Source organism: Odontesthes bonariensis, chromosome 16 (assembly GCF_027942865.1).
Source record: "Odontesthes bonariensis isolate fOdoBon6 chromosome 16, fOdoBon6.hap1, whole genome shotgun sequence".
Classification (NCBI taxonomy): domain Eukaryota; kingdom Metazoa; phylum Chordata; class Actinopteri; order Atheriniformes; family Atherinopsidae; genus Odontesthes; species Odontesthes bonariensis.
The window spans coordinates 1,798,153-1,825,698 of record NC_134521.1 but is presented as its reverse complement, the minus strand read 5'-3'; the positions used below and the strand labels follow the sequence as shown (position 1 = coordinate 1,825,698).

At 42.5% G+C, this 27,546-nt stretch overlaps 2 protein-coding genes across 3 annotated transcripts; one reads left to right on the top strand and one right to left on the bottom strand.

Moving 5' to 3' along the window:
• Positions 1-193: 193 nt before the first annotated feature.
• On the bottom strand, positions 194-15,566 carry alg8 (ALG8 alpha-1,3-glucosyltransferase). Of its 2 annotated transcripts, none has more exons than XM_075487285.1 (13): positions 15,491-15,566; positions 12,183-12,261; positions 9,419-9,612; positions 8,977-9,086; positions 7,136-7,203; positions 6,918-7,044; positions 6,694-6,797; positions 6,011-6,131; positions 5,796-5,935; positions 2,405-2,544; positions 2,232-2,329; positions 2,050-2,122; positions 194-518 (listed from the first exon to the last, which is right to left on the bottom strand). In XM_075487285.1, exons 1-13 carry the CDS (start codon positions 15,532-15,534, stop codon positions 293-295), a joined length of 1,524 nt encoding a protein of 507 aa, XP_075343400.1. In that variant the 5' UTR covers positions 15,535-15,566; the 3' UTR covers positions 194-292. The 2 variants fall into 2 exon arrangements, with proteins under 2 accessions (XP_075343400.1, XP_075343399.1); XM_075487284.1 differs by lacking the exon at positions 15,491-15,566 and adding an exon at positions 14,161-14,457.
• On the top strand, positions 14,747-25,785 carry ccdc90b (coiled-coil domain containing 90B). The gene is made up of 9 exons (XM_075487286.1): positions 14,747-14,920; positions 20,451-20,570; positions 21,342-21,445; positions 22,845-22,946; positions 23,027-23,068; positions 23,203-23,274; positions 23,432-23,485; positions 23,615-23,729; positions 25,433-25,785. Exons 1-9 carry the CDS (start codon positions 14,881-14,883, stop codon positions 25,486-25,488), a joined length of 705 nt encoding a protein of 234 aa, XP_075343401.1. The 5' UTR covers positions 14,747-14,880; the 3' UTR covers positions 25,489-25,785.
• The last annotated feature ends 1,761 nt before the right edge of the window (positions 25,786-27,546 follow it).

Sequence of the window (27,546 nt, the reverse complement as noted above, 5' to 3'; positions counted from 1 at the left end):
GGTCCACACGGCGTTCAGAACAACCCGTTTTCTGTCTGCAGCTTTTACCGAGCGGCCGACAGAATCCACTTAAACACACTTTCCCAGCATGCATCAGTTCGGAGGCGGCGAGCACCTGGGCAGGTGGGTCTGCAGCTCAACACAACACGCTGGCATCTCAGACTGAGTGTGGCTTTGAGGAGGAAAGGATCGATCACCTGCTGCCGAGGCCCTCGGGCTTCCCGTCTGACACCGGCTCCGCGTCCTGTCGGCGTCCTCTGATGTGGGCGGAGCCAACCTGTCGGACGCCGTCTCACTGCTGCTTGGGTTTGCCGTCCGGCCGCAGCAGGCTGATGTAGAGACGCAGGAAGGAGTAGCTGACGCCCACCGAGCAGTACACCGAGGTGGCCAGCAGAGGGAGGAAGGGCAGTTTCTGTCGCCACGGCGACAGAGGGAAGACGACCTCGCAGGCGACGGCCACGACAGCCAATCCCAGCAGGTAGATGACCTCCGCCCGACGGAGCAGAGCGCCCCGACCACTGAGGGGAGAGTAATCCCATTACTTCTGAACATGGAGCTCAGAGCCTGCTCAGACATTTCCCAAAGGTCAAAGGTCAGTTTGGATACAAAAATCAGATCTAAGGCTGTGTTCGAAACCGCAAACTACATACTTCCATACTGCATACTTCCATACTACATACTACATACTGCATACTTCCATACTGCATACTTCCATACTACATACTACATACTGCATACTTCCATACTGCATACTTCCATACTACATACTTCCATACTACATACTTCCATACTGCATACTTCCATACTACATACTTCCATACTACATACTACCATACTGCATACTTTCATACTACATACTTATCGATCAGGCAGTATGCAGAGCGTTTACCCACAATGCATTTCGCTCCTGCCCGAGCTGAAATCAGCCGGCCTGAAGCTGATTTCTCTTAAGCTCTAAACTCTGTAAACTTTAGCAACATTTGAAACATTTTCAGGTGAGAAAGTAGTCGTTTAGATCCCCAACGTGTTGAAAACCTGACAAAATACCGGCTGTTTACAATTTTGTTCCCACGAATTCGGCGCTACTAAAGCTAGCCGCAGTGAGCTAACGCACTTCCGGTTATTTTCACAAAATAAAATGCCCGTTGCCTTTTATCATAGGGAAAGCCATTACCATACAATTGGTGCTTTTGTTTTGAAAACAGGAAGTGAACCTACCCTCGTTGTAGCTAGCTTGAAACTGCCGTTTTGACAGGAAATGACGATCGGTGACGTCACGTTACGTTGCATCTTGGGTAGTTTGAGTATGAGTAGTAACCTCATGATGCATACCCAACATTTAGGAGAATTTCTTGCTTACTCAAACTCGCTTACTAACTAGAAAGTTAGTAGGAGTAGTAGGAGAAGTATGCGGTTTCGAACACAGCCCTTGTTCCAGTTTTATTGTGATCAATAATATGCCGTTTCCATGGAGACGGTGTATTTGGCAGAACCGTTATCATGTGACATGAGCGGCGTTGCAGATAGTTTTAAAGAAAAACCAGAAGAAGACAGCCAAACTGGTTCTTCTGGTCTCTTTTTATTTAAACTGTGACCGGGCGACGTCACGATTAAATTAAACGATTAAAATCATGATCAGGCCGCAGAGCGATCAGATGCATCCGCGGCTAATTCACAGATGAATGAAAAGCAGAAAAAAGAAACTGAATCTCAGATCCTGTAAAAGTTTCCCCGATGAATCGGGAGGTCAATCAGAATCAGAATCAGAAAAAACTCTATTTATCCTCGAAGGGCAATTAGAAGGGCGAAGAGCGGTACATTAAAAGAAGAGCAAGAAAATAGAATCACAAAGAAAATAAAAACACAAAAGGGGGTGACAAAAAATAAATAAATAAAATATTTAGCAAATAAATAAAAATAAATAAATAAAAGAAATTAAAAATAAAAAAATAAATAAAAAAAAATAAGGCGTCGATAAAATGTGATTAAAGTGTCAAGGTGATATTGTAATTGTAATTACAATTAATTAATTGTAAGGTCAAAGGTTACCTGTGCAGCTTCCTGAGAGCAGCGAAGGAGAAGATGGTGAAGATCAGCATCAGACACACTTTGATGGGCAGCTCTGAAACAACATGAACACGTCACCAGGTTCAGCAGCAGCGTTAACACTTTCAGTCTGATTCTGAGGAGGAAAACGGTGGGAAAACCACAGAAGAAGATCTCCCGCTTACCTGCGGCGGTGAAGAGCAGCGGGAACAGGGAGTAATGTCCCGTGGTGGTCAGCAGCAGGAAGATCCCAGCATCCTCTCTGTTCTCCACTGCCAGGAGGCTGCAGGAACAAACGCACAGCGTGTTTAACATCGTCCTCGCCGTTCAGCCGCCGCCGTGCCGCCGCCCAGCTGACCTGAGAGGCAGGATGGCGATGAGGACGGCCTTCTCGTGGACGTGCCAGCCGAACATGAAGGAGCCCAGAGCGCAGAGCAGCAGGCAGCGCAGGAAACCTCGAGCACCGCGAGGACGCCGCCAGATGGACGCCACGGCCGGCTGCGGAGAGGGAGGCAACAGATCCGTTACTACGCCGACGACAACGCAGTTCAACCGTCACATGATGCAGAGAGGAACCAATCAGACGCAGAGCTCAGGACACGTTAAAAACAACTTCACTGATGACCTCCGATAACGACGGACGGGTCGACTTCAAACGCACATTTCAGCAGAAACTCAACATCTAACTTGAGGAAACATGTAGCGCTAAGTTTCCTGAACTCGTTTTTTCCCCCATGGATAGGTGAATGTTTGTTTTTTAGGTTACATATGGGTTACATATGTTTTAAACATTTCCTAAGTCTCTTTTATTTTTTAATCGAAGTTCTTGAATTTACCTGGATTATTTTAATTTAAGCTATTTTGTAATGAATTAATTCATTTTAATTTATTTTATCAATTGGATGAACTCTAATTGGCCTAAAGATGATTATTTAGTATTTTTGTCTGTCTGATTGAATGCTTGTGTTAACAAATAAATCAGACGTTACTCAACAGTTACTCAGTACTCGAGTAGTTTTTTCACCAAGCACGGTACTTTTACTTGAGTTATATTACTCTGAAGTAAGAGTACTTTTACTTGAGTTATATCATTCTGAAGTAAGAGTACTTTTACTTGAGTTATATTACTCTGAAGTAAGAGTACTTTTACTTGAGTTATATTACTCTGAAGTAAGAGTACTTTTACTTGAGTTATATTACTCTGAAGTAAGAGTACTTTTACTTGAGTTAAACTATTCTGAAGTAAGAGTACTTTTACTTGAGTTATATTACTCTGAAGTAAGAGTACTTTTACTTGAGTTATATTACTCTGAAGTAACGGTACTTTTACTTGAGTTATATTATTCTGAAGTAACGGTACTTTTACTTGAGTTATATTACTCTGAAGTAAGAGTACTTTTACTTGAGTTATATTACTCTGAAGTAAGAGTACTTTTACTTGAGTTATATTACTCTGAAGTAAGAGTACTTTTACTTGAGTTATATTATTCTGAAGTAAGAGTACTTTTACTTGAGTTATATTACTCTGAAGTAAGAGTACTTTTACTTGAGTTATATTATTCTGAAGTAACGGTACTTTTACTTGAGTTATATTATTCTGAAGTAACGGTACTTTTACTTGAGTTATATTACTCTAAAGTAACGGTACTTTTACTTGAGTTATATTACTCTAAAGTAACGGTACTTTTACTTGAGTTACACTATTCTGAAGTAAGAGTACTTTTACTTGAGTTATATTACTCTGAAGTAAGAGTACTTTTACTTGAGTTATATTATTCTGAAGTAACGGTACTTTTACTTGAGTTATATTACTCTAAAGTAACGGTACTTTTACTTGAGTTATATTACTCTAAAGTAACGGTACTTTTACTTGAGTTATATTACTCTAAAGTAACGGTACTTTTACTTGAGTTACACTATTCTGAAGTAACAGTACTTTTACTTGAGTTATATTACTCTGAAGTAACGGTACTTTTACTTGAGTTACACTATTCTGAAGTAACGGTACTTTTACTTGAGTTATATCATTCTGAAGTAAGAGTACTTTTACTTGAGTTATATTACTCTGAAGTAAGAGTACTTTTACTTGAGTTATATTACTCTGAAGTAAGAGTACTTTTACTTGAGTTATATTACTCTGAAGTAAGAGTACTTTTACTTGAGTTAAACTATTCTGAAGTAAGAGTACTTTTACTTGAGTTATATTACTCTGAAGTAAGAGTACTTTTACTTGAGTTATATTACTCTGAAGTAACGGTACTTTTACTTGAGTTATATTATTCTGAAGTAACGGTACTTTTACTTGAGTTATATTACTCTGAAGTAAGAGTACTTTTACTTGAGTTATATTACTCTGAAGTAAGAGTACTTTTACTTGAGTTATATTACTCTGAAGTAAGAGTACTTTTACTTGAGTTATATTATTCTGAAGTAAGAGTACTTTTACTTGAGTTATATTACTCTGAAGTAAGAGTACTTTTACTTGAGTTATATTATTCTGAAGTAACGGTACTTTTACTTGAGTTATATTATTCTGAAGTAACGGTACTTTTACTTGAGTTATATTACTCTAAAGTAACGGTACTTTTACTTGAGTTATATTACTCTAAAGTAACGGTACTTTTACTTGAGTTACACTATTCTGAAGTAAGAGTACTTTTACTTGAGTTATATTACTCTGAAGTAAGAGTACTTTTACTTGAGTTATATTATTCTGAAGTAACGGTACTTTTACTTGAGTTATATTACTCTAAAGTAACGGTACTTTTACTTGAGTTATATTACTCTAAAGTAACGGTACTTTTACTTGAGTTACACTATTCTGAAGTAACAGTACTTTTACTTGAGTTATATTACTCTGAAGTAACGGTACTTTTACTTGAGTTACACTATTCTGAAGTAACGGTACTTTTACTTGAGTTATATCATTCTGAAGTAAGAGTACTTTTACTTGAGTTATATTACTCTGAAGTAACGGTACTTTTACTTGAGTTATATTACTCTGAAGTAAGAGTACTTTTACTTGAGTTATATTACTCTGAAGTAACGGTACTTTTACTTGAGTTATATTACTCTGAAGTAAGAGTACTTTTACTTGAGTTATATTACTCTGAAGTAAGAGTACTTTTACTTGAGTTATATTATTCTGAAGTAACGGTACTTTTACTTGAGTTATATTACTCTAAAGTAACGGTACTTTTACTTGAGTTATATTATTCTGAAGTAACGGTACTTTTACTTGAGTTACACTATTCTGAAGTAACAGTACTTTTACTTGAGTTACACTATTCTGAAGTAACGGTACTTTTACTTGAGTTATATTACTCTAAAGTAACGGTACTTTTACTTGAGTTACACTATTCTGAAGTAACAGTACTTTTACTTGAGTTATATTACTCTGAAGTAACGGTACTTTTACTTGAGTTACACTATTCTGAAGTAACGGTACTTTTACTTGAGTTATATCATTCTGAAGTAAGAGTACTTTTACTTGAGTTATATTACTCTGAAGTAACGGTACTTTTACTTGAGTTATATTACTCTGAAGTAACGGTACTTTTACTTGAGTACAATTTTTGGCTGTTCTACCTGGTTCTGTCTTTCACTTTCAGCTCCTAAACTCGTGTTTCTGACACAGAACCTGCCCGTAAACATCCAGAAGTGGAAAACGTCCGGTTGCAGCGCCAGGCTGACGCCATGATGCAACGTGGCGGACAGGCAGGAGGGGGCGGGGTTTGACTCCGACTCACCAGGATGGAGAGCAGGGTACAGACGAGTGTGACGGAGGGAGAGATGGAGGGGAGGACCGAGTGCTGGAAGCCCTGGACCAACCCGCCCGTCATGGAGGCTCGAGGAAGCTCCGCCTCCTCCACCAGCCTGAGGCGAACCCCTGAAAAACAAGAAGGTGGATCAGAAACTCGCATCTTCTCTGGTGAAGGATCCTCAGAGGGCGGCGCCGCCTCACCGAGCGCCGCCAGGACTTTGTCCAGCGCGTTGTAGAGGGCCCAGACGTTGGGGGCCCAGTAGGCGTGGCAGAGGCCCCGTTTGAAGGGGAAGAGCCGGGACAAAACCTGCGGGAGCTGCCCCTGAAAAACACAACGGCCCCATCATTTATTTTACAAAATAAAAGCCTGTGAGCGACAGACTTTTACAGAATAAAAGCCTGTGAGCGACAGACTTTTACAGAATAAAAGCCTGTGAGCGACATACTTTTACAAAATAAAAGCCTGTGAGCGACAGACTTTTACAGAATAAAAGCCTGTGAGCGACAGACTTTTACAGAATAAAAGCCTGTGAGCGACAGACTTTTACAATAATAAAAGCCTGTGAGCAGCAGACTTTTACAGAATAAAAGCCTGTGAGCAGCAGACTTTTACAGAATAAAAGCCTGTGAGCAACAGACTTTTACAATAATAAAAGCCTGTGAGCAACAGACTTTTACAATAATAAAAGCCTGTGAGCGACCCTTTTACAAAATAAAAGCCTATGAGCAACACACTTTTACAATAATTTCACCAGCTCAGAAAACCACATCTACCTTCATTCATCTCGGAAAAAAACAGATGTCCTAAACCAGAGCCTTGGGGAACGCCTCCGTGTTGTTTCAAGATTAAATGAAAGACACAAAGTTTGGGCTCCAACACTCACCATGACGATGAACGGACCGAAGGACAGAGCGCAGACCGCCGTCACGATGCTGCCCAGAGCCAGCAGACGTAGCAGGCTGAAGCTGCTCCACCTGACGGAGCCGTCTGCTCAGAAACACACAGAATAAAATAAATAAATAAAAAGAAACACACAGAATCACAGCTGAGCTCAGAGCTCAGAGCCGGGCTCTAAATGCTCCGTCACAGAACCAAACTGGGCTGCACCTCGGTTGTCCTGGGTGAAGCAGTAGCTCCTCAGCAGGTAGACGCCGTACGCCGGGGCCACGTACAGGTAGATGTGCTTCAGGTTGAGCAGGACGGAGAACAGCAGCGCCCCCTGCAGGTGCCGAGACTGCCGCACACAAACAGCAAAACAACACCGAGCTGAAAGAGTTTGTTCACAGACAGAAAGGCGTCATCAGCGGGGATCCGGAGCGCCGTACCTGCAGGTGTTTGGCCACCGACAGCAGCAGGAAACCAAACAGGAAGCCGTTATACTGGAAGTGAACGTCTGAGGGAAACACGTGAAGGAAGAATCCCAGCCGGCGGAAGAGAGAAGCTTTTCTGTTCGATGCTCCTCAGCAGACAGTTTGTTAAAACAGACATCAAACCAACTTTTAACACTGACCTCATCAGGAAATGTTTAACGAGGTCACAGGTCAGGTGATTCAATTCAATTAATTTTTATTTGTATAGCGCCAAATACAACAAATGTGATATCAAGGCACTTAAATAATAAAGTCCAATTCAAGCCAATTGGAATTCAATTCATTGTAATCATAATTATTTATAAAATTGATGATAAAAGACGTCTTTCCAACAACAGGTGTCGCCCCCTGCTGGTCATTAATCAGGACACGGCTTTTACTGACTATTACTGAAGCTGAGATGTTAAAAACTCACCTCGATTCATTTTAAATCACATATTTAAGATGTTTCTCTGCTACTTTAACCACTTCCTGGCACCAGAAACCATAATCCTGTGATGGACCCTGAGCTTTCTCTTTTATGTAATAATACGCTTAAAAGGCTTTTATTGGCGGCCTCGCTGACGCTCTGATGCGAGTTTAGGCCAGATTGGTGAAAACATCAGTGGTCATTAGGTTGAGATGGTATGTCCGAATAAATAGTTCCAGAATGGCGCTGCCCTGGTGGACTAAAGATAAAGGTAAAGAGATTTGAACATGTTATTGGGATTAAAGGAACTGCATTAGGCTGGTTTAAGTAATATTTATATGATAGATTTCAGTTTGTTCTTGTAAATGGAGAATCTTCCTCACACACCAGAGTAAGTCATGGAGTTCCTCAGGGTTCTGTGCTTGGACCGATTCTTTTCACTTTATACATGGGCGGCTGTAGCTCAGGAGGAAGAGCAGTCGCCCACCAATCGGAAGGTCGGTGGTTCGACTTCAGCTTCCTCGGGCTACATGTCGAAGTGTCCTTGGGCAAGACACTGAACCCCACGTTGCCTACCGATAAATCCATCGGTGTATGGATGTGTGTGTGAATGATTAGAAAGCACGTAGTGTGTGTATAGACATAGACGTGCTGTATGAGTGTGTGTGAATGGGTGAATGTGGCATGTAGTTAGAAGCGCTTTGAGTGGTCAGCTAGACTAGAAAAGCGCTATAGTACAGTCCATTTACCATTTACCATTCCATTAGGTAACATTATTAGACAGCATGGCATAAAGTTCCACTGCTATGCTGATGACACTAAGCTGTACTTATCTATGAAACCAGATGAAAGATGATTTTGAATCTGGGGATTGAATCAAAGATGCAATCCGTCGGTTTCCTTAACTAAACAACTTTTTTTTTATTGGCTCTGTATGAATTTGGCCAACTTGGAATGAAATGAATTGGATTGTAATAAGCTTGAATCGGACTGCAGGAAAAAACAGATGTCCTAAACCAGAGCCTTGGGGAACGCCTCCGTGTTGTTTCCATACGGTAACATTATTAGACAGCATGGCATAAAGTTCCGCTGCTATGCTGATGACACTCAGCTGTACTTATCTATAAAAACATAGGTTTTGAATCTGGGGATTGAATCAAAGAGAAGTTCAGATGCAATCCGTCGGTTTCCTTAACTAAACAACTTTTTTTTTTTATTGGCGCTGTATGAATTTGGCAAACTTGGAATGAAATGAATCGGATTGTAATCAGCTTGAATCGGATTGTAATCAGCTTGAATCGGACTGCATCTTTGAAGCGCCGAGCTGAACTGAATCAGCCTGGTTTCGTGCCGTGAAACATAAGTCGGCGTCGCAGCTGAAGGATACGGTCGACGATGAGGAGGCCGAAGTTCCACAGCAGCAGCACCGCCAGGACGAAGGACGGTCGGTTCAGAACGTCCCGGGAGCCCTTCTGCTGCTGAACACACCTGCAGCACCTGGAGAACAGAGCCAATCAGGACGGAGAGCCAGCAAACAGCCGCGGTGGGCGGAGCCACGACTGAATTCCACCAGTTTTTGTGCAGCGACATCAGTATGGAAAGATAAAAGGGTCAAAATGCACCATCTGAACCGCCACCTGGCGTTTAAACAGCATGGCAGCAGGCTACAGGACGGAATGGTTGGCCAATCAGAGCCGGATATATTCAGCCTCCATGTTGTTTTACTGTAACTGCAGATTCTCTGGTGGGTCAACAGGTTTAGATGGTCAACATGAGTCTTTGACCCTGTGGACCAATCAGGAGGCAGCAGGAGCCAACGGTGGACTTACTCTCTGACGGCGTAGATAAAAACCACGTCGGTGAGAATCACCGACAGCCTCTGGAAGAGCACCGTGGCCGGGCTGGCGTAGTTCAGGTTCTCCACCTGCAGCATGCTGCTGTCAAAGTGCCGCCCGACCTGCGACAGGCCGAACTCGAACCAGGCGAAGAGCGGCGGGTAGTCCAGAGTCCACTCGGACGTGTTCTGCAGGAAGGGAAGAGACACAGCGGTCAGGCTTTAGCTGCTGCTTCTCATCAACAGGAACGCCAAATGTCAAGGTTTTGAACCTATACGGGTGAAGGATGAAATTAGAAATCTGGGTGTAATTCTAGACTTCAAATTAACTTTTAAAGCTCACATTGGAAATGTTACAAGAACAGCATTCTATCACTTATGAAATATTGCACGGGTTAGACCGTTCCTCACACAGAAGGATGCTGAGAAACTGATCCATGCTTTTGTTTTCTCACGACTTGACTACTGTAATGCGCTGTTTACTGGGCTCCCAAAATCTCCTACTGACAGATTACAGCTTGTTCAGAATCCTAACCCGCACTGAAAAGAGAGAACACATCACACCTGTTCTGGCTTCACTACACTGGCTCCCTGTGTCTTTTAGAATAGATATTTAAGATTCTCTTACTGGTTTTTAAATCTCTGAATAGATTAGCACCTCCGTACATTTCAGAACTCACAGAATATGTTCCAAGTCGAGCTCTAAGATCATCAGGTGCTACTTTATTAAATATTCCTAAAATGAAATATAAAAAGACGGGTGAAGCTGCTTTCTATTTTTATGCACCAAAAATCTGGAACTCTCTACCAGTGTATCTTCGTCAGTCAACAGATGTTACAAACTTTAAAAAGCAGCTAAAAACACATCTATACACCCTCGCCTTCTACTAGTTTTATAAATTATATTATTATTATTATTTTTACTACTTATACATTACATTTATTGTTTCTCTATTTTATTGGTAAATTCATTTTTCTCTTTTTAGTACTTTATCTTTAATTTATATCTATTTTCCCCCCCCCCCAGAGTAACATGTTCTATTGTGCTCTATTTTGTTATTCTTGTAGTTATTTTACTTTATTTACTTTGTATATTGATCTTATTTGTAAAGCACTTCGAGCTACATTTTGTGTATATTTGGTGCTATATAAATAAATTATTATTATTATTATAAATGTTTCCAGCTCCTGAAGTTTTATCAAGGTGAGACACGGCCGGCAAAAACGGGGATTTTTCATGATTTTGGGCCAGTTTACTCCTTCAACATGTGTTCTTTCAACCTGCTAAAAAGAAAACGTTGAAAACATAAATTAAAATGTTTATTTTATTACATTTTGTTTACTTGCGGCAGTACGTTTCGCCCAAAAAGTTAGCATTCCAACGCGCCATGCTGAGCTTCGTCTGTTTACTGAAGTCTGTCATGACCGCTAGTCTGTCATAACGGCACTTCCTTTCTATCAGTGACCAATCAGGAACGTCTAAAGGCGGATTTATAGCTAATGACGGAATCTCATTGGCTGCTGCTCGTTTCTGCTAACGTGATTCGCTCAGACGTATCACGTGGTGGACTCTGACGCTCCGAAAATGCCCCAAAACACCACAACTTTCAAAGAAAAGAAAGCAACAATTGTGCTTTGCAAGATGCAATAAAAGAAAATCTATTAGATCAGCTGATGAAGCATCTGGGAGCAGCACACCTGACCGTAAACTGTGGTTAGGAAACCGAGGGGTGTTAATGACAGAGGCTGGTCAGTTATTGTATTGTATTGAGTTTGTATTCTTTATTAATAAGATCATTTATTCTACATTAGTATTACTAAGGGCCTGAGCATTTATTCTGTTTTTGAGCAACTGTTTCCAATACAAATGTATCAAATTCCCCTATTTAAATCTTTAAATGCCGTTTTCTCAAAATCAGTTTTTTGTATTTTTCCAGTATCAATATCTCAGCCTATGGAGCACCTACTAACACCAAACTTTCCAGTTATACACTTAGCAGTATTCTGAAGATATGTACAGAAGGATTTGTTGATAAATCATTCCTGGCCTGATTTATGTGACATTATTGATTAAAAAAAATGGCGAAAATGAATGTTTTTTAGGCTATGGGCAGTATATTTAGATTTCCTAGGAAATTAAAGCAGATATCCTGAAATCCCTCTGTAATTTTCTTTACATTTTGTGTGTAAACAAAATGAAAAAAGTATTTTGCACCTGGCTTTATCACATGTTCAGATTTATCTTCCAGAAATATCTGCAAATGTGCGCGTATTTAATTAAATAATGCCTAATTTGCATAATCAAACATACAAATTTCTAAAACTTGTAATACATTTTCTTTTCATACTTGTATAAGTAATCAACTCAGGAAGTTTCATGGTGATATCTATTATTCTAAAATATTACCCTATTCACCTGTAGTGTCTCGCCTTAAAGCTCGATAAAGAAAGATCAAAGGAAACAATGGGAGAAAAAGCTTGGTTTTGGTTTCTATGTTTGGTTATTTAAAATGCAGCTGGCACCCAGACACAGAAACAGGAGTTTAAAGACACAGAATCTTCTTCTGGAGTCAGATAAAGGTCTGTGGAAGCCCACAGGCCTCCATCACTCCCATCTTTCCCTGAAACTGAATCAGACAACTGAGCGGTCACAAGAAGCTGCACATCCTCTACAGGAGGTTAACTAATTAAAGTGCATTCAGACAGGAAACCAGCGTTAAATGCAGCACCAGAGTGCACAGAACACCGGTGCTACTGACCTCATGGTACCACCTGGACACCGGCAGGCTGTGCGTGATGGCCAACCAGTTCCTGTGCACCTCGAAGTCTGTGGAGTGGCTGGAGACATAATCAGAAAAGATTTTAATGCCAAGTCATTTTCACATCACGGAATTTGGTCTGTTTGGTGCAATAAACATCTGCAGCCGTTTCTGGAGAAGATTTATGGAACATCTGGAGCCGTATGTGGAGAAGATTTATGGAACATCTGGAGCCGTATGTGGAGAAGATTTATGAAACACATCTGGAGCTGTTTGTGGAGAAGATTTATGGAACATCTGGAGCCGTATCTGGAGAAGATTTATGGAACATCTGGAGCCGTTTCTGGAGAAGATTTATGGAACATCTGCAGCCGTTTCTGGAGAAGATTTATGGAACATCTGCAGCCGTTTCTGGAGAAGATTTATGGAACATCTGGAGCCGTTTCTGGAGAAGATTTATGGAACATCTGGAGCCGTTTCTGGAGAAGATTTATGGAACATCTGGAGCCGTTTCTGGAGAAGATTTATGGAACATCTGCAGCTGTATCTGGAGAAGATTTATGGAACATCTGGAGCTGTTTCTGGAGAAGATTTATGGAACATCTGGAGCCGTTTCTGGAGAAGATTTATGGAACATCTGGAGCCGTTTCTGGAGAAGATTTATGGAACATCTGGAGCCGTTTCTGGAGAAGATTTATGGAACATCTGGAGCCGTTTCTGGAGAAGATTTATGGAACATCTGGAGCTTCAGGCCCACATCACAGCTGCTCCTGAAGTGGTTTTCCTCCCTCTGACGTTAACCTGGGGGTGTTTGTCAGGAGGTCAGAGAGAAGATGGCCGCAGCTAAATGCTGCTGCAGACGGGCTCAGAGCAGCAGATCCGGATGGCTTTCCGTCCCGCTGAGCAGACTTTGTTTACAGGTAAACTTCCTGACCCGCCCCTGCAGCCTCCGCCTGAACACCGAGGTGAATTCCTTCTTCTGTTTGCTTCCTGTCGGACTGGTTTTCACCTTTTGTTTGGAAGCTTTTCACTCGTTGGTTCTGTAGTTCAGCACACAGTGATATCCTCTGTTCAGACTCAAACATAAAGCCGGTCTCCGTTTTAACTCTGTGGGTCAAACAGTTGCAAACACCAGGTCGGGTCTTACACTCAGAAACCTTCCTGAGCAGAACAATTGACAATAACAACAATTGAAAATAATAAAACAATAAAACTGAATAAAACAGAATAGAACAGAATAAACAATAAAACAGACTAAAACAATAAAACAGAATAAATCAAAATAAAACAGAATAAAACAGAAAAATAAAAATAAAACAGAATAAATAAAAAAAACAGAATAAAACAAACTAAAACAATAAAACTGAATAAAACAATAAAACAGAATAAAACAAAATAAAACACAATAAAGCTAAATAAAACAGAATAAAGCTAAATAAAACAGAATAAAGCAAAATAAAACAGGATAAAACAAAATAAAACAGACTAAAACAACAAAATAAAACAGAATAAAACAAAATAAAACAGAATAAAACAAAATAAAACAGAATAAAACAAAATAAAAACAGAATAAAACAAAATAAAACTGAATAAAACTGAATAAAACAGAATAACTATTGGACCGCCGGTTCTGCGGTGAAACAGACCGTTAAAATCACAGCTCAGAGAACATGAAGCTGCGGCACACCGCGTTGCATGATGGGACATACGCGCCAAATTAAAGTCGATTAAATATTAATTGTTTTACAGGAAACTTAAATGACTAAACGGGTCAAAAGTGATGAAGACAGGAAATGATCTAAAGTGAAAACGGCGCCATCTTGAGGCGATTTGGTGGCAAACGTTAGCCGTTCTGAACGTTAGCTTGATGCTAACAGGAGCTAGCTCCTGCTTCTGAACTCCCGCCGAACAAACCAAACCACCGACCTAAACCTTCCGGCGGAGAGAAACCAACCGGCGGGAAACGGTTTCCACTCACTAGGCGTTGATGAACAGACACTTCAGCAGAGAAACTCCCACAGCCAAGGCTGGAAACCAGCTCCCAGGGTCCGCAGGCGCCGCCATGACAGCCAACTTGTTGACTTTGTATTCAAAACTTTATTGACAGGGCGGTGCGGGACAATTCGTCACCGAGCTGCTTTTTGTTTGTTTGTTTTTTAATTCGAACAAAAGATGAAAGATACCCTGTGATTACTTTAACTTTTTAATATTTAACCTTTATGTTAAATATTAACATAATATTTAACTTTAAGAGTAAAACAAACTAATCAGCGCGAGAAGATAGTGACGCAATCAGGTGCATTAAATGTCAGCTTACAAAGTCGGGAATTCTGAGGCTCCACTGTAAACGTGAGTAATGGTTCCGCTGACGCAGCTGAAACTGCATCAAACTGCTGTGTGATGTGAACACGCATTTAGACTTCACTGTAGGAACATTTAGACTTTCCATTTAAGTAATTTCCATAGTTTTTTTCAATGTTTTTTTCTTTTTCTGGAGCAAATTTCTACCGACCACAGGTCTTTATGGATCCCGACAGTCCCTGAACGCAGCACCATGACGCCCTGAGCCTTCGGCTTGTTTCCGGTCAGTCAGCTGTGTGTGTGTGTCGGTGTGCGCGTGTGATCTGACCGCGTATGTTTCACAGGTTTCAGTGTCAAACCGAACTCTGCCGAACCCAAACACTCCGCAGCTTCCGGGATGAACGCGATGCTGCTGCGACGCGTCGGGACGTGGAGAGGTGAGCGATGCGCGCGAGGACAAACTGTCAAAGTTTACATTACATTTATGCGCATGCGCCTCTGCGGGTGTTTCTGCTCTTCTGTTGGTCCGTTTGAATTGTTGTTGGACCTCAGGGTGTTCGTGGTCATTTCGTCTTTGTTTTTGGTCATTTTTGGTCATTTCTGGCTCCCTGCGGTGGGATTTTGGTTCTTTATCTAATCTCCCCATGTAGTAAACACAGAGGTGTGACCAGAATGGCATGTGTGGGTGGGCAGTTAGGTAAAGTTAAGGTATTTTTTCTACAGCTAAACATGGTAGTGGGTCACTTTTGACCCGCATGACAACAGGAGGGTTAAAGTGATACTCCGGAGTAGATTCACCCTGGGGTCATTTGAACCGTGACATCCAGCCAAGTAGCCCACCCGAAGTTTTTCCGATATTGGCTGAACACCAGCTGAGTTACTGAGTTATCCCGATTAGCTTAGTACAAGCGCTAACGGACCCTGGCAGTATCTCCAAAATTACCACACTAAAATCACATGCCATGACACCAAACTTCTACAGTAGTACAAATATGGTCTGTACTCACAAAACGATGCATTTGGAAGTTTGTACACAGTCCTGGGCCCTCATTCATCAGTAGTGCGTAGAATCCCTTCTAAATCCTGTCGTATGAGTGAAATTTAGAATGTGCCTTCATTCATCAAACGTTCTTAGACAGGTCGTACGCACAGCGGTAGGTAATCTGCAATGATAAATACCACACCTGCCAGTTCACCTTGCGCGGCACGAGCAGACTAATTTGCATCATGGAACGCCCCCAAGTAACCATATATGGCACCAACATTCCCTTTAAAAGCCAGCGGAACTTGCTTGCTTGCGCTTGACATTTCTTTTCTCATGTGTCTATGCATGAAATATCTTTGAACTTATCTGGACTGTTGCCTGTTTTTAAATTCATTTAAATGATTTTATTTGTTTCTCTTTATATTCTTTTACGTATTTTTAATGCTTCTTGCCCTCCCTGCTGCAATGCTTTTATTTTATGTAAAGCACTTTGAACTGTTTGTACATGAAATGTGCTACAAATAAATTTGATTTGATTGACTCAGAGCGCGGATCTCGAAAACACATGAGAAGTAATACAGAATCATACGCGGCGGACAGCACAGCTTTATGCCAACTACGCACACAGGCTCCACACGCATCGCGTCTGCAATCATAACTCATCAGGGGAAATCACATTTTGCCAATATTTTAGAGACCCCCCAACATTTCCCAAATCATGTTTTCGGGGGCCACTCACTACTTTCTGCCAATAAATCTGCACGCTCCCTAAACCGTGCGCTCCCTCCGTAGCGCACGGTTTTCCAGATCCTCAAGCAATGCAAGATGGGCCATGTTGTTCTGAATGGCATGTCCTACGTGTGCCTTTTATACCCATATCAATTAAACTAGGCTGATTATTGTCAGGTCTTCTGGTGAAACAATTATTGTTACACTCTGAATGAAATGCAGTGAACGCCAGGTAGGCCTAATGCACCGTGCTTTGGAATTGCAGAGGCTACACGGACCCAAATGCCGTCAGACATACTGTAATGCAACAATTGAATGAACATTGTAATGTTCCCCTGTGCAGCGATCAACACCATTTGCAGTTTCGTAATTCTACCACTAGGCAATGTGCGTTAGCATGGTCAAAGCTGTGCGTAGATTTAGGCACATTTCTAAGTTCAAGTACATGTTCATAAATCCCACACTTTGCTCAGGAATGATGGCACGCACGCTTTACGCACAGATCTGTTCCTAAGAACGCTTGATAAATGAGGGCCCTGGAGTTTATTATTATCAACACAAGCCTGATAGCTTCTCTGCTGCTAAAGCTGCGTCGACGTCACTTCCTTGATCTGGGAGCTTCAAAGTAAGATGAGGGTTGATCTACTACTGTAGACAACAAAGTATATGCTATATTCTACATGAATTTTTATGAATTTTTATGTTGTAGAGTTGTGGATTTATTTTATCAATGGAGAAACTGAGCAGCCTTGCTTTGTTGTCTACAGCAGTAGATCAACCCAGTTAGATTTCGCACATACCTTTGGCGAAGTGGTCACCGCAGACACGAGCATTTGCAGATTCAGCTCCTCCAGTCTGTAAACGTAGGTTAACTATCCACTTTTTGCGGCGTTGTTCTGTGAGTGTTTTCCATTTCTCACCTCTATGGGCGATTACCTTCGGCACCCGATAGTAACCCTTTCCCTTCTCTCGGTTAGACCGATTGCAACATCCAAAAACGGCACAAAACTGAGGCATTTTGGGCAAAAAAGTGGCAGACAAAACACAGTGTTTTCAATGGGCTCCAGCTCAGGTTGCCCACCACTTAGGTTCACGCGCTTAGAAAATACGGAAGTGACGTCAACTGAAACCCTCTGTTATGGTAAATTCGATGTCTGCTAACCACTTGTCTTTTAAAAGACACCTTGTTGTAGACCCAATGTCTGCAGACCATGTGTCTGTTGATTAACACATTGACAACAATCATTCAAATGACCATTGTCTCCGGATTCTGCATCTCCCCAAAGTGCGAGACTTTCCCCCAGGGGGTGTGGCAAGGAGACAGTTGAAAGAATCAAACCCTTCCCCTTTCTGTATAAATGCATCGTATTTCCTTTGTTCTGGGTCTCTTCTCACCACGAACGCTGACTGGTGAGGATTGACCTCTTTTGCAGAAGAAAATAAACACGTGGCCGGCCGGCACAAACATTGAAAGTCTCTATTTCACTTCTCATCAGATGTAATAGGATGGTAAGCAAAAACTTAATAGGGAGTTAAGACAATAATTCCATAACACCTCCTATTGGCTGGATATCACGGTTCAAATGACCCTATGGTGAATCTACTCCGAACCATCCCTTTAAGGACATTTTTGTGGACATTTGTGTGTAGATCAACTGAGATGCCAGAAATCCAGTTGTGCAAGTGGGGAAAACAATAGATGCTTGTTTTGAGAAAAGGTTATGTACGGAGATTTACTGTTGTCCACACTTCCAGAATTAATAGAAGACAGAGATGACATTAAAGTCCTGGGGAAAAGTAGTTTCATATCTACCAGAAATCCAATGCCGACGACCACCTTTACTTGGGACATACAGGCAACAAACAGAGGCAGCAAGCTATTCCGTGTAGACGGGCACACTTCAGTTGTGATAACTGACACAATGCCTGTTATTTACCTCACAGCTACACTTTAACATTTGTAGCTACATTTTTCTTAAAGGAAATCACAGCCTTTCAGGGACAGAGGCACACAAGCTATGGTACTTCTCAGTGTTCATCACATTACTTTACAGCAGAAGCACATTCAGCTGATGCTTCTTTCTAAAGTGACTTAAATGTGAAGAACATCTTGGGGGTCAAAGCAGAGGTGTGAGCAGAATGGCATGTGTGGGTGGTGTAAAAACTGGCTTTGTTCTTAGACATTATAAATGAAGGGCAGATTCAAACACACACACGTTGTTTGGCTGATCCAGAGAATATGATAAAACATGTTGAACCTACTCATGTCCAATCATACTCGGTCGAGTGTGAGTCCAAGCTATGAGGCTATAAATGCAAATGATACCCGGAAATGGAGGCTCAGTCTGACGGATTTCCTGCGGGAGCTCTGTTCCACTGAGCCCAGCGCTGATATGCTTTGACATGTGACTACCAATAAACACTTTATTTAACTTGAGATTCCTCCGGCTTGTTCCTGAGCTGCCATTGAAAGAATCGATCTAACAGTGGGCAGTTCGCTCATCTGGGGGGGCAGAAAACGATACCTGAAAAAAATCGGTGGAAAACCACTACTACAACTTCAAGCATTATAATAATAATAATAATAATAATAATAATAATAATTAAATTCGGTAATGAAAATATGGTCACACTAGCATAAATCATGACCGTCAATTTTGTTAACAGTGTGGAATTTTTTTTTTATTACCTTCATTAAAGGTAGGGTAGGAGATCCTGGATTTTGAGTCCAGCGAAGCTGCATTTTGAAAATACACCGGTAAAAAGTCCCAACCCTTTTCTTCACTTTCCCCCCGAAGCCACGCCTCTAGAGTACATGAACGCGCACGAGCATGAAGGTGCACGAGCGCTGTTCTGACAGCAAGCATTGATCGTTGCCGTATTTAGTATTTAGTTTATGCTAACTATATGTTTAATAATGCTAGGTGCTAGCCAAGCTGGCTCTAGTTTAGCTTCCTGCCAAGCTTCTGGACGCGTAATTCGTTCACGGAGCAGGGTACGCGCACAGGGGGGGGAGGGGGAGGGAGGAGCAGGTTGCAGTTTGATAGACGCCATCAGAATCCAATCATCGTTAACGGTCCGTTCAGTATGATTGGATACTGTTTTTCCTGGATTGTTCGTTCTGGAGGCCACTAAAACTTTTCATATTTGTGTCAAAACTTTTAATTAATTGGTTGCAATGGGGGTGTGAAGAGTATTTCAAGCAATATGTAAAAAAATGTTCCTGAAAAAGATCCCCTACCCTGCCTTTAAGTCTACATTTCAGATCATTATATACAACAAAAACATCCGAAAATGTGAAAATCGCCTTTTTTTCCAGCAGCAAGGGGTTAATGTTACGGAGGGGGGGGAACACGATAACAAAAAATAAATAAATAAAGCTATAACCTTTGCAGATAGATGCTTTTTTTAAAATCACCACCTGCATTTATTCTATCAATAGAAGACACAAACAGAGATAATAAATCGTGGCATTTCTCAAGGGGGCAGGACTTGTTCCTGGGGGGGCAGTGCCCCCCCGTAGCCACGCCCCTGCCATGGAGTAAACACGTTCACACGGCATCGGAAAAACTCAAATATGTCCTCAGTCCGACCAAAATCAGAGTTTTAAAACGTGTACAGACATGTTAGCTGGTCCCAGCTGCTCTGTTCAGGTTCCAAACTTCCATCTTTCTGCATCTTTCAGTAAAAACACTAAAGTGTTCATTAATCCAGCTGAACTCCCCATAAAGCTGCTTCATTCACAGGTTTTTCTGCTTCTTTGGTCAGAAACTGGGACAGAAAATCAGCCCATTCAGACGGTCGCTCTGCTCTAATAAAATCCTGATTTTAGAACCACAGCCTGACAAAATCACCTTTGATATAACTGAAAGATCTCCATTGGCGCCTCTAGTGTTGTTACTTTTACAAAATAAAAGCCTGTGAGCAACAGACTTTTACAATCAATCTTTATTTATATAGCGCATTTCATACCACAGGCAACTCAATGTGCTTTTACATAAAGACATAAAAAATACAACACAGAAATACAGAGCAAAAGTAAAGTTAGCTAATAGTAGGATTGGTATAACTGTAACAGAGCAAAAGTAAAGTTAGCTAATAGTAAGATTGGTATAACTGTAACAGAGCAAAAGTAAAGTTAGCTAATAGTAAGATTGGTATAACTGTAACAGAGCAAAAGTAAAGTTAGCTAACAGTAGGATTGGTATAACTGTAACGGAGCAAAAGTAAATTTAGGTTTCCATGGTTTCCAGGTTTCCATTCCAAGGCGCCACTGGCGACCTTCGACCTGAGGAAAGTTGAACTGACGCCTCTGGAGCAGCGAAAACTCACCTTCGACTCCCACGCCATGGTGACGGCGCTGGAGAGCAGCGGTGAGTGAGCGTCACACGGGGAGGAGGCGGGGCTCACCTGGACCAATGACAGCTGGGATAGAAAATGGACAAATGTTTCAACATGATTTCAATAAAACATTATTGCCATGATGTGTTGTCAGCTTTTTAAACAGTTTTCCATTAAACGTCAAGCTCTAAAATAAATGACTCATTCTTTCCAACATTGATGTATATAGGTGATTTTTTCCAGTTAATTCACCATTTCCAAACATTGAATTGGATCTCATGGGGACCAACAGCTAAAGGGAACAATAATAAATCTACTAACTAAATGCGTTTCCAATTCATCTTTAGCTTTTTGCCAATTTAAACTAGTAAGTTAATATTAAGATACATAATTTAAATTCATTTAACCACCAAAAATCATGTGAATGAATTTAGTCCTGGTTTAGCTGCAAAGCTAAGCTAGTTAGCTTTTAGCAGGAGTACTTTGTTTTGTGCCTTTTTCTCGTGAATCAAGATTTAGCCTTTTATTATTTTTCTATGATGGAGTAAATTCAGTTGGTATTCAGTTGTAATTTAAATAATTTAAAATAGATTCTTCTTTTTTGATGAAACAGGAGAAAATTAGTTGAATTAGCTTTGTTTATGGCTAACAGCTAGCATAAACTAGCCACAGCAAACCACCACGTTTTGGTTTTCAGCTCTTTTCTTGTTCTTTAAAAGCCGTATTTTACTGGATTCCTTTACTTTAAATGTTCAAAGCTGTTTGAGTTCTTTGTTTCTTTAAAGTTTCTGGTTATTTTTCAGGTTTTGAGAAGCGGCAGGCGGAGCTGATCGTTTCAGCGCTCGTCACTCTGACAACAGCCAACCGGGACATCATCTATAAAGACATGGTGACCAAATCCCACCAGGTACACATTTTATTTTGTAAAAGTCTGTTGCTCACAGGCTTTTATTCTGTAAAAGTCTGCTGCTGTCTGCTGTGGAACAGGAAAAGAAAGTAATCGGCGGATCCACCTAACATGGAGAAGGGTACGGAACTTTAACCACTAACTGCTTTTTGCCCTGCAGGACGAACATGAAGCTAACCGCTAACTGCTTTTTGCCCTGCAGGACGAACATGAAGCTAACCGCTAACTGCTTTTTGCCCTGCAGGACGAACATGAAGCTAACCGCTAACTGCTTTTTGCCCTGCAGGACGAACATGAAGCTAACCGCTAACTGCTTTTTGCCCTGCAGGTCGAACATGAAGCTAACTGCTTTTTGCCCTTTAGGACGAACATGAAGCTAACCGCTAACTGCTTTTTGCCCTTTAGGACGAACATGAAGCTAACCGCTAACTGCTTTTTGCCCTGCAGGACGAACATGAAGCTAACCGCTAACTGCTTTTTGCCCTTTAGGACGAACATGAAGCTAACCGCTAACTGCTTTTTGCCCTGCAGGACGAACATGAAGCTAACCGCTAACTGCTTTTTGCTCTGCAGGACGAACATGAAGCTAACCGCTAACTGCTTTTTGCCCTGCAGGTCGAACATGAAGCTAACCGCTAACTGCTTTTTGCCCTGCAGGTTGAACATGAAGCTAACTGCTTTTTGCCCTGCAGGACGAACATGAAGCTAACCGCTAACTGCTTTTTGCCCTTTAGGACGAACATGAAGCTAACCGCTAACTGCTTTTTGCCCTGCAGGACGAACATGAAGCTAACCACTAACTGCTTTTTGCCCTGCAGGACGAACATGAAGCTAACCGCTAACTGCTTTTTGCCCTGTAGGACGAACATGAAGCTAACCGCTAACTGCTTTTTGCCCTGCAGGTCGAACATGAAGCTAACCGCTAACTGCTTTTTGCCCTGCAGGACGAACATGAAGCTAACCGCTAACTGCTTTTTGCTCTGCAGGACGAACATGAAGCTAACCGCTAACTGCTTTTTGCCCTGCAGGTTGAACATGAAGCTAACTGCTTTTTGCCCTTTAGGACGAACATGAAGCTAACCGCTAACTGCTTTTTGCCCTGCAGGACGAACATGAAGCTAACCGCTAACTGCTTTTTGCCCTGCAGGACGAACATGAAGCTAACCGCTAACTGCTTTTTGCCCTGCAGGACGAACATGAAGCTAACCGCTAACTGCTTTTTGCCCTGCAGGACGAACATGAAGCTAACCGCTAACTGCTTTTTGCCCTGCAGGACGAACATGAAGCTAACCGCTAACTGCTTTTTGCCCTGCAGGTCGAACATGAAGCTAACCGCTAACTGCTTTTTGCCCTTTAGGACGAACATGAAGCTAACCGCTAACTGCTTTTTGCCCTGCAGGAGATCGCGCTGCAGCAGATCATGGCCCACCTGGACTCTGTCAGGAAAGACATGGTGATCCTGGAGAAGAGCGAGTTCGCCAACCTGCGGTCTGAGAACTCGGTAACACTTTTAACATGATGACCGGCGCCCAGGCCAATCATCTACACCCTACATCTACATTAACCGTTTTTTCCCTGCAGACAATGAAGCGAGAGCTGGAGCAACTCCTGAACAGACTGAAGGTGAGCAGCTACTCTGTTCGTCCAACTTAATATAAATGTAAATCCAAAGTCTGGCTGCTTGGAAGTAAAATGAATGAAAGTGAGGTCTGGATCAACCCTCTTGGAGCAGGACTGTAAATAATATTTCTGCTCAGGAGGAGACTCAGAAAGTCCGAGCAGAAACCAAACTGGACATCAACCTGGAAAGAAGCAGGATCTCTGACATGGTGAGCGGTTTGAACCGATCAAAGCCGTCACGTTCATGGTCCTCAGAGTCTGAACTCTGTCACACCTGAGCTCACTTCCTGTCTGAGGATGACATCATCTGTGATGACATCATGTGTGATGTCACTTTTCAAAGCTCATTCAGTGTTTTTCTGTCAGTTTACTGAACAGGAGACGAAGCTGATGGAGGCCTCCTCAGAGTTCCATCACAAGGTAACACCGTGGGATAACCCCACCGCCGACACACCGCTGTGGTTCTGCAGGAGAGACCAGGCTGTGACACGCCTGCTGTGATTGGTTGTGTTGGATGATGTCATCATCGCATGTGTCTCCTGTGCTCAGAAAGCCGACCTGGAGAACGACAACATTGAGATCAACAAGAAGATCGACCTCCAGGTGGCCTCACTCAAAACCCTTCTGGAGTCCCTAAAACTGGAGACGGTTCGATACCTGGCAGGTAACCGAGGCCGGGACACCTAGGCACCGGGCCGGGGCGCCTGGGCACCGGGCCGGGGCGCCTGGGCACCGGGCCGGGGCGCCTGGGCACCGGGCCGGGGCGCCTGGGCACCGGGCCGGGACACCTGGGCACCGGGCCGGGACAAATAGGAAACGGTCCGGGATACCTAGGAACCGGTCCGGGACACCGGGTCGGGACACTTAGGAACCGGTCCGGGACGCCTAGGCACCGGGCCGGGACACCTAGGAACCGGTCCGGGACACCGGGCCGGGACACTTAGGAACCGGTCCGGGACGCCTAGGCACCGGGCCGGGACGCCTAGGCACCGGGCCGGGACACCTAGGAACCGGTCCGGGACACCGGGCCGGGACACTTAGGAACCGGTCCGGGACGCCTAGGCACCGGTCCGGGACGCCTAGGCACCGGGCCGGGACGCCTAGGCACCGGGCCGGGACACCTAGGAACCGGTCCAGGACAGAGCATGTGAACGGAGCGGAGCGTGGAGCGGACGGTGGAGCGGAGCGGTGAAATATGGTGAGAGCGCAGAGCGGTGGTCAGTTCAAAAGCCGGAGCGAGGATTTCGCTCCGCTCCAGTTCGCTCCGATGCGCTCACAACGTCAATTAAACATGTCGGATTATAAAATTTGTAAAATAACATTTTTGATTTAATGTAGTCTAGTGTACACGCGGGGCAACATGAATGGAGCGAGATGTTACGTTCACAGCTGGGGACAAGCAGCCACGCGGACCTTGTCACCCGTAGTAAATGAGGAAGTGAGCAATTCAAGTCGAGGGCGCAATGGTGTGTTCAATGTGTGGCGGAGCTAGCATTAGTTGCAGAGAGAGTGCGGATAATAAACAGGGAAACGCCCGAACTGTAGGGCCTACAAACGCTATCGAGCGTGGATTTCGTCTGGAGTTTTGGGACACGGGAACGCTAGGAACAGGTCAGGTACCGTGAAGACATACTCCCCTTTCTGATTGTCTGAATTAAGCTGACTGCTCAGGTGCTAGTTCTAACCGTGACCCTCGTTTCCTCTGCACACACACACACACACACACACACACACACACACACACACACACGTCTGTCCCTCCGCCCAGCCTGGGCTCTCTCTTTGCTGTGTCGTGTGATGCATATTTAAGCTGAGTAATCTGGTGGGCTTCCTTCGACGTCCTGACGTGGTAGTTTTCTACCTGGCGCCCAACATTTTCTAAACATTATATTTTGTACGTCAGAGTGGCGATAATTTAACAGCCAGTTAAATAAGACTATACACCGGTCACATCATTAAATCAAACGCCGTGTGTCCCAGGGCCCTGTCATAATGACATGAAGTAAAAATGTCAGAAAATTCCTTCTCCTGAAAATTTGAGCGAGCGTGGAGCGATTTCGCCCGAGCAGCAGGAAAATTAAGGTGAGCGCGGAGCGAGTTTTGAGCGGAGCGTCCCGGTGCAACTTTGAGCGGGGAGCGAATGAGCGAACATCCTCCTGAGCGGGGAGCGGGAATTGCGCTGCGCTCCGCTCCGTTCACATGCTCTGGTCCAGGACACCGAGGCACCGGGCCGGGACACCGAGGCACCGGGCCGGGACACCGAGGCACCGGGCCGGGACACCTAGGAACCGGTCCGGACTGGTTCCTGAGAAGTTAATGTCCTTCAAATGACCTAAATTACTTTATTTTGTGTTTTGTCTTTCTCAGCGACGTTGTTCTCCTGCCTGGCCATCGCTCTAGGAGTCTACCGGCTGTGGAGATGAGGGATCCACACCAGACCAGGTCCAGATCAGACCAGGATCCAGTTTAAAGTGTCAGCCTATAATAGTTTACTTATTGAGAATTTTAAACAAGTATTTTTTTATAATAAAGTACTTTTCTCTGTTTTACTTCAGCGGGAGTTCAGAATACTTTTCCTTAAGTATGTTTTAAACACTTTAAATATCTGCGACACAAAGTTTTGGATTCGGTAACCTGACATTTTAGTATAAAACACTTTATGTTTGATTTTGTTTTGCAACTCGTTTGTGAAAGTCTTTAATAAAGTTGTATTCAAAATGCTTCAGTTTTTGTTTCATAAGCGAACCTGAAGGTGAAAACCAGCTGACGAGTTTTACGCCGAATTAAATCACATTTGATGTTGGATAAACATTTATAGTCATTCTCTAGTTTAATTATTTTTCAAGAGTTTGATTTCCTGTAAAATTCTGGAAAACTTTTTTTTTTAAATGTTCCTTTCGAAGAATGGTGGGCGGGGCCTAAGCACACCACTGAGGCCAGCCAATTGGAGCAGAGTGAGCTTCTTACGGGCGTTCCTTTCTCGAGCTTTTGTTGTTACAGTGAACCTCTGTCTGTTTTAGGATTGTTCACTCATTTACTCACTATTTAATGTCCCCGACAGACGGGGCAGAAAGCTGTGAAGGCGTTTCAGACACGACTTCGACACATTTGTGCTTCATAATTATGTCACACAGATAACATAATTATAGTTACAGATTACATGCATGTTACTGGCAGGATTTGTACTCACATAATTGGAGGTCACAATAACCAGTTTTTGGTTGATAATATCTCGTAATGAACATCTCTCTACACAACAATGGCATAAAATGTTATGATATAAATCTATTCCCACTATTATTTGAACCGTGTCGACCTACACAAACTGCAGCTGAGTCTCAGTACAATAATAATCAATTAATATTATATGCAGTATGTAGTATGGAAGTATGTAGTATGCAGTATGTAGTATGCAGTATGGAAGTATGCAGTATGTAGTATGCAGTATGTAGTATGGAAGTATGTAGTATGCAGTATGGAAGTATGCAGTATGCAGTATGTAGTATGCAGTATGGAAGTATGCAGTATGTAGTATGCAGTATGTAGTATGCAGTATGGAAGTATGCAGTATGTAGTATGCAGTATGGAAGTATGCGGTATGTAGTATGCAGTATGCAGTATGTAGTATGCAGTATGGAGTATGCAGTATGGAAGTATGTAGTATGTAGTATGCAGTATGCAGTATGCAGTATGCAGTATGCAGTATGTAGTATGCAGTATGGAAGTATGCAGTATGTAGTATGCAGTATGTAGTATGCAGTATGCAGTATGCAGTATGCAGTATGTAGTATGCAGTATGGAAGTATGCAGTATGTAGTATGCAGTATGTAGTATGCAGTATGGAAGTATGCAGTATGTAGTATGCAGTATGCAGTATGCAGTATGTAGTATGCAGTATGCAGTATGTAGTATGCAGTATGGAGTATGCAGTATGGAAGTATGTAGTATGTAGTATGGAAGTATGTAGTAGGCAGTATGTAGTATGCAGTATGGAGTATGCAGTATGGAAGTATGTAGTATGTAGTATGCAGTATGTAGTATGGAAGTATGCAGTATGCAGTATGTAGTATGCAGTATGGAAGTATGCAGTATGTAGTATGCAGTATGTAGTATGCAGTATGGAAGTATGCAGTATGTAGTATGCAGTATGGAAGTATGCGGTATGTAGTATGCAGTATGTAGTATGCAGTATGGAAGTATGCAGTATGTAGTATGCAGTATGGAAGTATGCAGTATGCAGTATGTAGTATGCAGTATTCAGTATGTAGTATGCAGTATGGAAGTATGCAGTATGTAGTATGCAGTATGGAAGTATGCAGTATGTAGTATGCAGTATGGAAGTATGCAGTATGTAGTATACAGTATGGAAGTATGCAGTATGTAGTATGCAGTATGTAGTATGCAGTATGGAAGTATGTAGTATGTAGTATGCAGTATGTAGTATGCAATATGGAAGTATGCAGTATGTAGTATGCAGTATG

Coding starts and splice junctions, on each gene's coding strand:
- alg8 (XM_075487284.1), bottom strand. CDS start 14,246: ATGGCGGCGCCTGCGGACCCTGGGAGCTGGTTTCCAGCCTTGGCTGTG. Junction 12,262..14,160: donor TGTCTGTTCATCAACGCCTA/GTGAGTGGAAAC, acceptor TTATGTCTCCAG/CCACTCCACAGACTTCGAGG. Junction 7,204..8,976: donor CGGCCTCCTCATCGTCGACC/GTATCCTTCAGC, acceptor TGTTTCCCTCAG/ACGTTCACTTCCAGTATAAC.
- ccdc90b (XM_075487286.1), top strand. CDS start 14,881: ATGAACGCGATGCTGCTGCGACGCGTCGGGACGTGGAGAG. Junction 14,921..20,450: donor ACGCGTCGGGACGTGGAGAG/GTGAGCGATGCG, acceptor CATGGTTTCCAG/GTTTCCATTCCAAGGCGCCA. Junction 23,730..25,432: donor GACGGTTCGATACCTGGCAG/GTAACCGAGGCC, acceptor TGTCTTTCTCAG/CGACGTTGTTCTCCTGCCTG.